This window comes from Phaenicophaeus curvirostris, chromosome 4 (assembly GCF_032191515.1).
Source record: "Phaenicophaeus curvirostris isolate KB17595 chromosome 4, BPBGC_Pcur_1.0, whole genome shotgun sequence".
Lineage (NCBI taxonomy): Eukaryota > Metazoa > Chordata > Aves > Cuculiformes > Cuculidae > Phaenicophaeus > Phaenicophaeus curvirostris.
In genome coordinates this window covers 23,011,070-23,025,138 of record NC_091395.1, presented here as the reverse complement: position 1 = coordinate 23,025,138, position 14,069 = coordinate 23,011,070, and the positions used below count along the sequence as shown (strand labels likewise).

Sequence of the window (14,069 nt, the reverse complement as noted above, 5' to 3'; positions counted from 1 at the left end):
GCAACTTCCCAACTGCTGTGTTTTACAGAATGAGTGCATCTTGGATGAAAGGAGTTACATTGTAATGACTGAATTTGTATACCTTTTTCTAACAGGAGGTACTGCATGATGATTGCTATTTATTTTTATTAGGTGAACGTCGAATTCGAGTGCACACGCTTTGCTTGCCTGTAGTAAGTTCGCTGGCTGATGTGTATGCAGGAGCGGATGTACAAGCAGTTGTATGCCTTTTAGCAAACATGGGTGAGTACAAACCTGGAAGATTCAAGTATCTCTGTGTTCTTAGTTTTGCCCACTGCTTAAATGAACTAGTGAATGAAGCCTGAATATTGCACAAAAAGGTTGAAGTGGAGCACACTGAAGCCTGAAAGTACAAAAGATGACGAAATTCAAGTTAGACCAAAAACTATGAACTGAAATATTCCTTAGTCTGAATATTAACTGAATTTCAATCTTCTAAAAGAAGCCTTCTTGAATTGTTCTTGAGAGCTTTTAAAGGACAAGGACTTGTAATGCACTTGGATCAAAACGGTCGTTTTTGTACCATCATCATTATCATGTTTATCTTAAACTTTCGCATTCCAGGATTACTTAAGAAAATGGATTAAGTTGCTGGGGACTAAAACGGAACTTCTGACAACAGTATATCCGAGAAGTGCATTAGTTTTGTATGCTTCTATCCTGTCGTTGCTGAGTTGAGGATTCTTACTTATTCTGTGCTTCTGGGTCATAATTAGCTGTTTCATAGACTGATATCTGACATTGAAGATGTATGAATCTGTGCAGCATTTTAGTATATGCTATGCTGCATATTAATAGGCAAATAAATTAGACATAATAAATAGTACTTCTGTATCTCACCTTAAATGTGCATTCAGTCCAGCTTCCTCCAACCAAATGATTTGCAGCCTTTTCTCAGCAGAGAAGGATGAAGCTTTATTTACACTAATCATAATTATGCCACTGAAATAGTGGAAGAGATTTAGGGGGGTGGGGGGGTATAATTGCTGCAAATCTTACCTTGGAGGTAGGACAACAGAGACCTTCATCAGTAGCTAAGCTATTTGTATAAGATTTAGAACAGGATTTATATATAGTCTTGAGCATATACCACCACTTTAAAACATTTTTTAGGTTCTCCAAGAGTGGGAACAAGGGATTGGAGACCAGCTCCACTGTATTTCTTGAGCATCATGAAAGTGACTTTTTACGTGGGCAGTCATCATATTTACTCCTGAAAAAAGAGGATCGTGGGTATGGGGTTTAGGTTTGGGTTGTTTTTTTTTTTAAATCTTAAAATATCACCTGAAAGCACAACCAATACTTTTAAAATTCAAGGGAATGAATGAGGCTAAATTTAGTAACTTCTTGTATCCTTCTAACCCAACAGCTGTGGATCGTTCAGTTTCTTCTAGTCTTTCAGATGCAAGAGATGCCTTAGTTAATGCTGTGGTAGACTCCTTAGCAGCATACATGTCCACTGCCTCAAATCTGCAGCAGTCAATGCTGATAGCACCAAATTCCCTCAAGCTGTTTCCACTGTATATTTTGGCCCTTCTTAAACAGGTTTGTATAATCTAATGGATTCATGTTTGATATTTAATTCTTAGTGTCATTTAAGAAATTCTTCAGGTCAAGCAGTGGCTGCAGTTTTCTAAAATGATTAAACTTGGGTTATCTTCTTCAAGCTTTTATGTAAGAGATGACTGTATTACCGTATTTCAAACAATTAGTGCTGGACTAAGTTTTTTGTTTACTTGATTTTGAATTTTTTATATTTCGTCTTATATTTTTTTAGTGAAAATTTTAAAAATATACTTGTAACAGCTAACATTTCTCAGGTTTTGGAAGCTAATTGATGTTGCCAATAAAGGTTGTTGGGAGCTGCTTACTAGTACTTCTTCAATTTTATTTTAGGAGAAAAAAGTAAAAAAAAAAAAATTCGTTGTATATTCTTCATACTCTAAAGTAACTTCATACTCGAAAGTATGAAGAATATACAACGAAATTTTTTTTTTTACTTTACTTTTTTTACTCTAAAGTATGAAGAAGGAAAATGAGTTTCCATGAAAATATGATGCAGTCTCTTATAGCAACTCAAGTGGTGTAGCTTAAAGGTCACATGGAAGTCACTGCTTTGATTACTTTTTTAATGTCTTTGTATTACCAAATATCATGCTTAACAAAACCCTGTAGGAAGTGATTTTTTAATCAATAAAACTCATAGCTTAATTATTTTCATGTCTGACAAAGTCCTGACAAGAAGATAGAATTATGTAAGTTTGATAAGAAATACAATCTTAACTGTTAATTTTCTTTGGCTTAACGATTACTTTGGTCCCCAGTATACTAACTGGGACTTCTTTGATACTTATGTAAATAATCCAATGAATGGTGGAGAAAAATCAGATCACTTATTAACAAGTGGACTCATTAAAAGGCAAAAGTAAGAGTGGGAGAGTTAGGTTTCTTTAATTCTCTGCCATCAGTAAGGAGGGAGAATGGATTAATTTTATGTTCAGTATTGTATTTGGTTAGGATTCTGACCTATCTCAATATATGTTTCTTTACAAAATCTCTGCTATCTTTGTCTGTCATTTCCAAAAAAACCAAAATATTGTGCTTAGATATGACATAAAATATAGGAGTGACTTGAGTAACAGCACTCTTCTCTTACAGAAAGCGTTTAGAACAGGCACGAGTACACGCTTGGATGATCGCGTATATGCAATGTGCCAGATGAAGAGCCAGCCTCTTGTTCATTTGATGAAAATGATACATCCCAATTTGTACAGAATAGACAAGTTGATTGATGAGGTAATGTATGAAGTCTGTTTTATAACATTTTCTAGTTTTAATGGTCTATTAAGCATGATGGAGTGCTGCTATAATTAAAAGCTGTTATTGTAATCTAAAATGAGCATTTTCGTAAGTTATGAAAAAGAAATCAAGGAAAAATTTATTTTCAAGTTTTGATTTGCAAGTACAATAGTGTTCTGAACAGAACCGTGCTTTTACTTCATTTTTGTTTCAGTGACCACAATAATTCCACGTTTATCTGTTATACAAAGAAAGCAGAGAAGGTTGTATTGATTGAAGTCATCTCCAGTGTGGGGTTTGTGTTCTAGAACTGTTTGGAGGACATGGATAAAATCGATTTGGTGAAGGATTCTGGGTGTTGTATATTGAGACCAGATAAAGTTGCCTGATATAACAAACTTCCAATGTTTCCTCACGTTGATGTGGATGAAATAGAATTGTACTTCTAGATGGTCGTGACCAGACTTGAGGAAGTACTCAAGTCATGTAACAGTTAAAATTGTTTTCAGTGTATATATTTTGTACTTTAAAGTACAAAGAAGGAAAAATCATTTTAAATCATATAACAGAGTTCTAATCTGCTAATTAATTTTTACTTCAATTTTAGCTATTTCTGACAGAAGCTGTTCCTAAATTTCTTATTTCTTTAGAAAATACTGTGTTATATATTAACAGAAAATTTTAAAATGTTTTTGGTGGATTTCTTTTCTCTTGACTCTTGAGAGTACTGAGTAAAGCCTGGAACTTTTCCAGGTGGATTTCAGTAACATAGATCCTGAAAACCTTCGAATTTTATAGCATTATAGTGCAGAATTCTTAAAATTTGTGGGGTTTAATGATCATTTACCATGTGGAGATGTGCTTGTTCTGTAGTCTGTTTTCCCTACTTCATTTGGAGAATGCTTCACGTGTTCTTAATAGTACTCTATTGGAGGGGGAAGCAGCATTAATCTGAAAATGATGGTTTTATTGGTTTTGTTTGTTTTTATTGCTGCGGAGGAGGTCAGGGGGGTTGGTATTTTCCAATAAAGTTATTGCTAACACCAGATTACTTGATATGATCAGTGATGGTGCTCTGTGGACAATGCCATGCACCGCTTCTGGCAGGATGTTAAATCAAGGAACTTTTGTTACTTCAGTGCAGTAGAATGGTGAACCCTTATACAGAGCAGAATTTGATGTTTTTCTGCTCTTAAATCATGTCTAGTGAAGTAGAATGCAATGAAAAACTGGAGGTTGTAGAAAATTTAGGTGTAGACACTAGAATTCATTTGAAAGCTTAGCATGTTAATATGAGTACTATTCATTTTTAGGTAATAAGGTAGCCTTTAGATTCAGTAACATTCTAGAATTTTTAGTTCATAATGATTTTAGACTCAGCATAGCATTTTATTACATGAGATTTCTCAGTTTTTCTAGATTGAGTGCTTTTTTCATGTTTCATTTTACCTGTTTAGATAAAAAAAATGCAATTTATTTATATTCTAGTGTTACTGAGTGTTTTTTTTTGTTGCAGGCTACAATACATGTAAATGATAGAGTTGTTCCTCAGCCACCTCTTCAGAAGTTGTCTGCAGAGAAGTTGACAAGAGAAGGAGCTTTCCTCATGGATTGTGGTTCAGTAAGTCACCAGTTTCATAGATTCACACACCCTTTTTTTTACCTCCAGACAACAATGCATGCTGCATTGCTAAAAGCAGAAAGTTAGTGAATTAGCTGTTTCAGTATAGATGCCTTGCATCCTCATTCTTCCAGTATTTGCATTTTACCTGTATTTTTTGACACTTAATATTCTTACTCCAAACCCTACCAATGTATTTAGAAGTAAATGTACAAATGCTGAATACAGAGATCATAGAATAACCAGGTTGGAAGAGACCCACTGGATCATCTAGTCCAACCATTCCTATCAAACACTAAACCGTGCCCCTTAGCACCTTGTCCACCTGTGCCTTAAACACCTCCAGGGAAGGTGAATCAACCACCTCCCTGGGCAGCCTCTGCCACTGCCCAATGACCCTTTCTGTGAAAAATTTTTTCCTAATGTCCAGCCTGAACCTCCCCTGGCGGAGCCTGAGGCCATTCCCTCTTGTCCTGTCCTCCGTCACTTGGGAAAAGAGGCCAGCACCCTCCTCTCTACAACCTCCTTTCAGGCAGTTGTAGAGAGCAATGAGGTCTCCCCTCAGCCTCCTCTTCTCCAGGCTGAACAACCCCAGCTCTCTCAGCCGTTCCTCATAAGGCCTGTTCTCCAGCCCCTTCACCAGCTTTGTTGCTCTTCTCTGGACTCGTTCCAGAGCCTCAACATCCTTCTTGTGGTGAGGGGCCCAGAACTGAACACAGGATTCGAGGTGCGGTCTCACCAGTGCCGAGTACAGAGGGAGATTAACCTCCCTGGACCTGCTGGTCACGCCGTTTCTGATACAAGCCAAGATGCCATTGGCCTTCTTGGCCACCTGGGCACACTGCTGGCTCATGTTCAGTCGGTGTCAACCAGCACCCCCAGGTCTTTCTCTTCCAGGCAGCTTTCTAGACAGACTTCTCCTAGTCTGTAGCACTGCATGTATATATGAATTGCAACTGAAGCTCTCATGTGATTCATTTGCATGGGAGTTGTTATTCTGGTATTCTAATGCCTTTACTAAAACACATTCTGACATTTTACAGATTTTTTACATTTGGATTGGAAAAAACTGTGATAACAACTTCATAAAAGATGTCCTTGGATACCCAAACTATGCGTCAGTACCACAGAAAATGGTAGGCGTTTTAATGAGCTGTGCTGTGTATAGTGCTTACATTTGGAATCCATATTTAATCTATTTCTTCTGCATTTTCAGTTTTTAATTATGTAATGGTGAATTAGTTTTTTTATTGGGTTTCTTCTAACCTCTTGCAAACTTTATAGGAGAAAGATAGAAGCTGTAAAATGCTTTCAAGGAAAGAATGTAAACATGTTAAATTTGGCGTTCCTGGAATGCCAAAAAATTGTTCTATGATATTATCGCTTTTATTATTGTTATGGAAATACATGTGGGATCACAAGAATAGGATAGAATGTTATAGGATGAATACAAACAATATGTATTCAGAGGTATTACCTCTTCAGATCAGAGTTATTTTATTGATATCGTGGTTTTCAGAAACTTCGTGTTCTCTGAACCTAGTGTAAGATACCAAGTTTATGGTATCAGGTGACAGGCCTGTAAGTAAAGGGGGGAGAGTTAGGTTTTGCTCAGCTTCCAAGACTGAGTTAATGTTAAAAAGAAATGCTTTGGGCTGTTGGAGCATCCAAGACCCTTGGATGCATGTTTTGGTGGTGTTTTTGTTATAACCTGTACCTATAGTCTTGTACGTGAAACAGAGCAGCAATTAAAGAGAAGACTCCTCTTCTGCATGTAGTGATTCTAAAATGTCAACAAGTAGCAGGGAAGGATGGACCATTTTACTGTGCTGTGGAAGAGTTCAGAATTGAATGGCTATGTTCAGATAGTACCAAAAATGCGTTAGTCATTGTGGAAAAACACAGGCAGATATTTTCTGCTTATAAAGCTTACATGTTATGAAGGGGAGAAGTAACTGACAAGTGGTACTTGTTACAACCGGTAAAAGTGGTGAGCTTTAATACTACTATAAAACTGGATTGCTTGTTCAGAGTTTTGTATTCTGCTTGTACTAGCAATTTACAACTGTCTCCTCTGATCAGCTGGTAGTATTCCTTGACAGAGTTTTCAGGAAGAGCTTAGATTATAACTTCTTTCAGTATTTGTATAGCATCTATTATAATGAAAATGAGAGAAAAAAACTAACATAAATAGAAGTTATCTTGGCTTTTAAATTATGTCCCCCATTCATTTACTACAAAGGCAGCAATGGAAATACTTTTCAATCAGTAATCAATTATGTCATATTAATTGTCCTAAAAGGTTGGATCAGCCTAAGAGCTAGTATATTTAGCTTGGTGAATGGCTCAAACTTTATTTCTTTCAGCTCATTCCCCAACCAAATAGTCCAGTGTAATCTTTCCATTGAAATATCCTGAGAATTAAGATTTCATTTCTTGGGATTTTTTTGTTCATGTTTTCAGTGATACAAAGCAGTGTGAAAGTAGCATTTTGAGAAGATGGCTTATTTCAATAAGCTTGCTTTCTGAAATCTTTTGCATTTCAAAAGCAGTTTAAGTTAAAGATGTACTACTTCCTACAGAACAGATATTACTGAATTTTTGTACTTTAAATTGAAGAAAAAGTGTGTATGTAATACATGGTTGACAGTTTCTTAGTAGAAATTGGCTTGGGTTGTATTATGACTGTCAGAATCTGCTTTTTAAAATGGCTTTCATAATAGAAGTTGGTGACTTCTTTCAATTACCTTCAACCAGACACAGCTTCCTGAGGTAGATGCACTTTCTTCAGAAAGGACACGATCTTTTATATCTTGGCTTAGAGACAGCAGACCTTTAAGTCCAGTTCTTCAAGTGATAAAGTAAGTATTTCTGCTAGATAGAGTAATTATTGACAACTTGTGTTTACTGTTTCTAATTGATGGTGACAAAAAGTAGGAATATCTGACCCAGAAGAAACTGTATAACATTCTCTTTCCAGTTGTTACAATGCTGTTCTTTTAGCAGCTGACCCCTTAGCAGCAAGTCATCTTTGAATGTAGTGCAAATTGAGTTCCAAATAGTTTTATGGGTAGGAATTAGTTACGTATTTTTATATTAAGAATATACTGCTGCAGTGGATATCCTTGTGTTCAGTTGGGTTCACCAGGTTAATTTCTGGTATAGCTTTCATAATTTCAGTACGTACAAATTAAAAAAAAAACCAAACCAGGTAAGGGTAATCATCTGTAGATGCCTTAGTAATGGTAAGCACTTGTTGCTGAGCTCCATAGGGCAGCAATTGGTTTACAGTATCTGAAACAAGTTCTGAAGCCTTTTCAAGGCATAACTTGCTTAAACTTTAAATTATACAAAGTGTTCATGTTGGAGTGTACTTTTGTCTTCTTCAGAGTATTCAGTTTACTGAGCCTCATTACTGAGATTATATTTTGGAGAGTCTGATGACTTTCTTAAATAAATACTTGTAGCCAGAGGACTGACGATCTTCAGCTGTTGGCATTGTGGCCGCTACTTGAGTTGCAAATAGTGCTAAGAGACCACAGTAAATAGCCAAGCTTTACTCCATGCTGTACAATAGCCATACAGAAGACTGGGCCCCAGCAAATATTTGCTACATCCCAGCAATTTTTTACTGGGCAATAATTTTGAATACCAGCATTTTGACACGTTTACCTTCTCAGTTCTGTTGCCAAATAAAAAAAACTGGGGAGGAGGGCTCATTTCAGGGCTCATTGCCATGAGCATGTTTGTTAACTTCTAAAACAAAATCATATTTGCTTCCTTTGTTTTTCTACAAAATATTTTAAATGCTCTTTCACCCACTCTGCATCTTTTAAAGAAGTATAAAATAATAGAAGTTCGATAGTGTATTACAAGCTTTAGGGTTTTTCTTAAATTTTGGCTTCTTTGTAATTGTAGTATCTTCAGAGTGAATCTAGACTTCAAAGGATAATAAAACAACTCAATAGAACTTATGCCTCTGCTTGAGTTTACAGTGAGGTTTTAGCTCACTGTTTGAACTAAAATGCCTTCCTCTCTTCTTTCAGAGATGAGAATCCTGCCAAAACGGATTTTTTCCAGCATTTAATTGAGGATCGGACAGAAGCAGCTTTCTCATATTATGAATTCTTACTTAATATTCAACAGCAGATTTGTAAATGAACAAGGAATAAGTAGAAGAAAAATCTCGACTTCAGATAGAAGCATGGGCCAAGAGAAGCGTATGGGAAGTTATGAAAGTGGATGCTAGTTCTTCACAACATACAGTGACCAGCACTGTTGTGGAAGCTTTACAGCTGAAGAAGTATACATTTCTAGAAGAATTTTGCAGATTTAATTCAGTCTAAAGTGCTAGGAGCGATGAGCTGTTTCACTAGTAAACTTTAAGTTGGTTTATACATGTTTCCAGTTGTGCAGCAGTATGGTGCTCTGTTTATTGCAAGCTGGTGAATTTATGTAGCTATGTGGGATAATATTTCATAACAAAATGTACAATTAGGTAAAGCCTTTTTTCTTACATTATTATAGTTGCCCTTCCAGATCCAGATTCTTAACAGAGATGTCAAAGGGCAGTGCTGTATGTTGGTTGTTTATATGGATTTCTTTTTAAAAGGAATGATTCATATTTACTAAAGACTTCAGCAAATTCCCTATGAAAGTTGTAGAGTTTCAGTAAAGTACATCAATTGTAGAAATAAGATATATAATGTACATAAGTATTACATTTGTAAAGAAAATGTAAAAAATGTAACTAAAAAAAAGACTTAGCTCAGTGTGCAGAATTGTTGAGTGCTCAATGATGAATTGTTTTGTCCCAGCATAGACAATGAAGTTGACTATTATCATGCTAAAAAAACCGTAGCCATGTAGAAAGAACGTAGCTGCTTCTTCTGTTAATTTTAGGTGAATTTATTTGATTGGCTTACTAATTAAAAATATTTTGCTTTGTCATGTGTTTTTATATTTATGCAAGTGTAATATTTTTGCAACTAATCTCTTACTGAACTGAATATTGAAGAGAACATGTTTACCATTTTGTTTCACAGGCCTCTGGAAGGGAGGAGAAAACGCTACATAGTCTGAAATGAGATATTGAAATAAAGTTTCTGAAACCATTTTTATGTGTTACCCTAAAGAAGGCTTATCTGTTAACCTTGTTTTTACATTTTGTAAACTGCTGTAGTCTTGGTCCAGTTTTCTGTATCTTGTGTTGTCTGCCACTTAGAGTAAGCATGGGTAATCACTCATTCACACTTGATCGTTTGATTTCTGCTGTGAAAAAAAGAATGGGGAGTGTAAAAATTAATTACCTTTAAGCAATGAAAGTAAAGGCTTTAAAATGTCAAAATTGAAAATGTAATTACACGATTGCATCTTTCTGAAACCTTGTTCCTGCTAATATTTTGATAACTCAATGGTTTGGGCTTTTTGATAGATTGATCTCAGATTTTTAAGCTTGCTTGTTATATTGAGATGGTTTTGGTTTGTTTATTTTTAGAGGCACATTAGAAATAGTCATAAAGCACAGTCAGTCATACTTACTATACTTTGGTTTAATGAAATGTGACTGCAGTCAAATTAAGTACAAAAAGTAAATTATAATTAGTATGATTACTTTTTATTTTGAAGTGGCTTTGAAAATGCTAACACTGCATTTTAACTGTCATAGCCCCTGAATAAAATAATCAAGGATAGAAGTGCTGTCTATGGTTTGCAAATGCTTTAAAAGCTGCACTAATTGAATTCTGCAAGCGTGTTATTCTGCATGTTAGCACAAGCACATTGTTTGGAGAAGTTACCTTATAAGTTAAATTTGTGTGTTGTCCTTAAGTAAATGTGTTTAAGTTGCTCAAAGTTTACTGAAGAGAAACTTTTCATATTAATTGTCTTGTAATAAATGTCTGAGGCGATGCTGAATGTTGTCCCTAAATAAGACCTTCAGGATTTCAGTACTTGTTTGTAGATTAATTAGCATTAGGTGAAAGCTACATGCTGCTGAAGTGGGGCATCCTAAAAATCATTTGTAATTGCAAAGATGAGAAGGGCGTTTTACAATTTTAAATGCCCTATGATAGATGCTTCTGACCTGTGGGCTTGGTATTGAATATCTGGGAACATAGTATGCTATGATTAATTGCAACATATTCTGTAAAACCAATACTTAAAGCTTTATTCTTCTATGTTTCTTTTGTATATGAAAATTATGAAAAGTACATCTTAAGCTATTTGTTCAGTAAAATTATTACACAGCACAGAGAATCTAGTTATTTTTTACTAATTATAGAGCACATCTCCATTCTGACTGATCTTTAGTTTAAGTTTTAAAAAGACAGTCTCTTGGAAATGTCTTGAATTTGAAGCATGTCAGGATTTGGTGTTTTGAACAACAGAGTATCTGTAGGCACGGCAAAAGTATCTAAAAGACTGTTTTACTTACGAAGGTTTGGATCAGACCACTGTACCAGAAGATACACACCAGAAGATGAATCCCTACTAAGGGGTGCACTGTGAAGCTCAAACAAGCCTTTGGCCTACTGAGAAACATTGCAGAGGAAAGACAAGGGACATATTCTATTGGAAAATGCTGTTTAAATTAAGTGCTGAGCTGTCCAAAGAAGATCCCTAACCTTTTTAGGGATTGAACTCTTCCCAAAACACCTTCAACACTGCATAATATAAATCATGCCTATTTAATGAGAAGTTTAAGATTTGCTGGGGAAAATGTTTCCCAGCCCCAGCTATGTAAGTCTTTGGGGATCAGTTCAAATTCTCAGTATTTTAAATACTGACAGTGGGTGTCCCTTTCCATGTCTTAGTTCTGAAAGCAACATCTTGTACTTCTTTTACCACCTAAGTAATACGACTTCCTCCTGGAGAAATTCCTGTCTGGAAAGGTCTTGCAATGGTAGGACACGTGATGCAGCTTCCTGAGAATTATTACTGATTTTGATTCTGTATTGTGTTCTTAAGCTTATTAGAAATAAGCCTATTCATTTATCTTGGTGTGAGGCTTCATAGCAATGGAGAAAAGATGACCAGGTGCAGGTGATTTTGTTTGTCTTTGGTTTTCTGTACATTTTGTGAGATACTGAAATGATCATTACTTTTGTTCTTAAGAAGCCAAAATCAGTTGTTAGTAATCATGAGAGGCAAGATCTCTTCAGTAATTTTAAACGTAGAGTCTTAACATTTTCTCAGGCTGAATATATTTTAAGAATTTTATGAAAAATTTTCAGGGTATGAGACAGAAGCACGTTTCTGAGGGAATAATTACAGCCTCTGTACTCTGTTGTTAGAAGTGTTAACTCATGCATAAAAGTCCTGAAAGATCTTGGGTTTATTTTAGTTTTAAGCTATCTCTTGCCTCTGTTCTGTATTCTGATCGCAGACATGATGTAACCCTACAAAAGCTTAGCGGTCAGTTTCACTGAGAGCAAGTTTGGAGGTCTGAGGCTTTAACAGGCGATGAGTTTGTGCAATACCCCAAATACATGTCCATTACCATGTCAAAAATTATATAGTGACTTTTTGTTTAAAAGCAGTTCTTAAATTATTTTTAAAAAATATTAAATCTTTTATATAATTCTTTCTGGTAATTTACTTTGTTTAAAAAAGAAGGGTGGAGGGGTGTCTACATATTCTTGCTTCTCACTTTTTTTCTGTAAAGGAGGTAGAATATAATCAGTCCTCCAGGATCACAAAAGTTAAGTTCTAACTAGAAGAATGCAATAGTAAGGTCTGTTGGACCTAGATAATTCTGAGATTTAATATAACAAGGTTTTTTGCTACAGTTATGTTGGGAATCTTAAAGGGAGGGTGGGCAGACTAATGATTTATTGATATACTTTTTTTTGTCAGTTCCTAGAAGTAAAAAAAACCACCATGTTTCTAGCAGCTTTATATGCCTTTACGTAAACTGACTTAATGTTATATTCACATGCAGGAAACTGTGGTTACAACTGTTGCATGTAACTGGGATTTGAAGTCTCTCTTGAGAACATTCTGTTTTTTCTTGCAAGCTATGGATGCCTTTTCATGAAAAATTTGAAGGCACCCTACCTGTTTGAGTGTAGCAAGAGAATTCTTACGTGATTTGTGCCATCTAAAAGAGATAATTAAAAGAGCAATGAAAATTCGAATAGTCACAGTATAGGTAATTCTTCATGCTCCAATCCTGAATTCTTACTGACTTCCACTTGCAGGGTATTTGATGTCTTTTCCTTTACAGCTTTGATAACTAGAGAATATTGAGTACTTCACAGATTTTATTTTTTTTTCTTACATTCCTCTAAAGATCCTTAGCGGAAGTGATAGAGCTGCCTAATTAGGAATACCAATCATGCACAAGATTTTAGCAGCTGCACATTTCTGTAGAACATAAATCGAGGATATGGCAGAACTCCTGGAAATACTAAAAAAAAAAAAAAAAAAAGGAAAGGAAAAGTTAGTTATTTCATCTTGTTTTTTCTTGCACCTGTTTATGATTTTCTGGTTTATGTTTTCTTAAAGTACATATGTGGGCTGTATTTGATTTTTCAGGTGTTGACAAGACCATTCTTGTGGCATCAGTGAGTATGGATCTCCAATTACACCTTAATCACATTGCCATTAAAAGAAAAGGGACTGTTTTAAGGTCAGGAGTATTGTAAGGAAGCACTGCTTAGGAAATAGTGTGATATTTCTTTTCTTGTATTTATCAACAGGAATAGAATTTCTCTACTTGTGAGACAGCTGAGGTTTTGTGAGATTCTTGAGGAAAGTATTTACTGGTGCAAGAATCCTCAAGCCTCAGGAAAAGCTGATGATAATTAACCATCTTGGTAGTCTGCTACTTCTAGGAAATGTTGTTCTTCCCATCAATTGTTTGAAAACATGCTTAAAAAGTTAACAGAAGATTTTATTTTAATGTTAGAAATATTGGGGGTAACCACATTTAGAAAAATGCCTTATTAATAACTTCGATAGATATGATGCTTTCAAAAACTTCTACAGGCTATAAATCCCAGCTATTATGAATACCAAACATTACTAAAAATTACCTGATGGCCTAACACTGAAGCAAAGGAAAAAAGAACAAAATATATAGCTGTCATTTGTAGCTAAGGAATTCTTTCTGCTTTTCTTTGTCTCCTTGGTGACTGAATATGCTGCCTTTATTATCAGAAGAAGAAATTAGGGGAAGTTAGGAGTAAAAGCAGAACTGGCATCCTTGATGTGTGATGAATGTCTTTGTGCCCCTTGCTGAACACATGCATAGCTTCTTAAAGACTGGTGCTTTGTCTATCCAGATGTTGGAGTTTAGAAGTTTCTTGTGGTATGGCTGTATTTCGAAGTGCCTTGTATGTTTGTTCAAAATAAAAAGCCATTTGAGTTTCCAAACTCTTCCCCTTCTCCATCCAAAGTATTATTTATGATTACCAAAAATACTTTGTTTACAAAAAAGTGTAATTTATTCTTGGAGAGCAAGCATGAAATATTTCGGCCTTCCAAAGATGTATTTTGAAAGTTAAAGTTGCGGGAAAAAGTGGGGAAAGTACTTCCACAACCATGGCTGTGGCATCTCTAGCAGTGTGGATGGACTGGTTCTGCAGGAGGAATGCAGCTGCTGAGAAAAGCAGCGTGTGAGGGG

General features: G+C 35.5%; 1 protein-coding gene across 3 annotated transcripts in view; it reads left to right on the top strand.

Moving 5' to 3' along the window:
• The window catches only part of SEC24B (SEC24 homolog B, COPII coat complex component), a 103,414-nt gene that overhangs the window by 36,342 nt on the left and 53,003 nt on the right, over window positions 1-14,069 (top strand). For 2 of the 3 annotated variants that reach the window (XM_069855513.1, XM_069855512.1), the window contains 7 exons: window positions 133-243; window positions 1,391-1,566; window positions 2,680-2,817; window positions 4,337-4,441; window positions 5,485-5,577; window positions 7,199-7,302; window positions 8,488-10,476. In XM_069855513.1, coding sequence (XP_069711614.1) covers window positions 133-243; window positions 1,391-1,566; window positions 2,680-2,817; window positions 4,337-4,441; window positions 5,485-5,577; window positions 7,199-7,302; window positions 8,488-8,602 — 842 coding nt within the window. In that variant the 3' untranslated portion in view covers window positions 8,603-10,476. Of the gene's footprint in view, window positions 1-132; window positions 244-1,390; window positions 1,567-2,679; window positions 2,818-4,336; window positions 4,442-5,484; window positions 5,683-7,198; window positions 7,303-8,487; window positions 10,477-14,069 lie in introns of those variants that run through there. The other variant, XM_069855514.1, reaches the window with a different exon arrangement.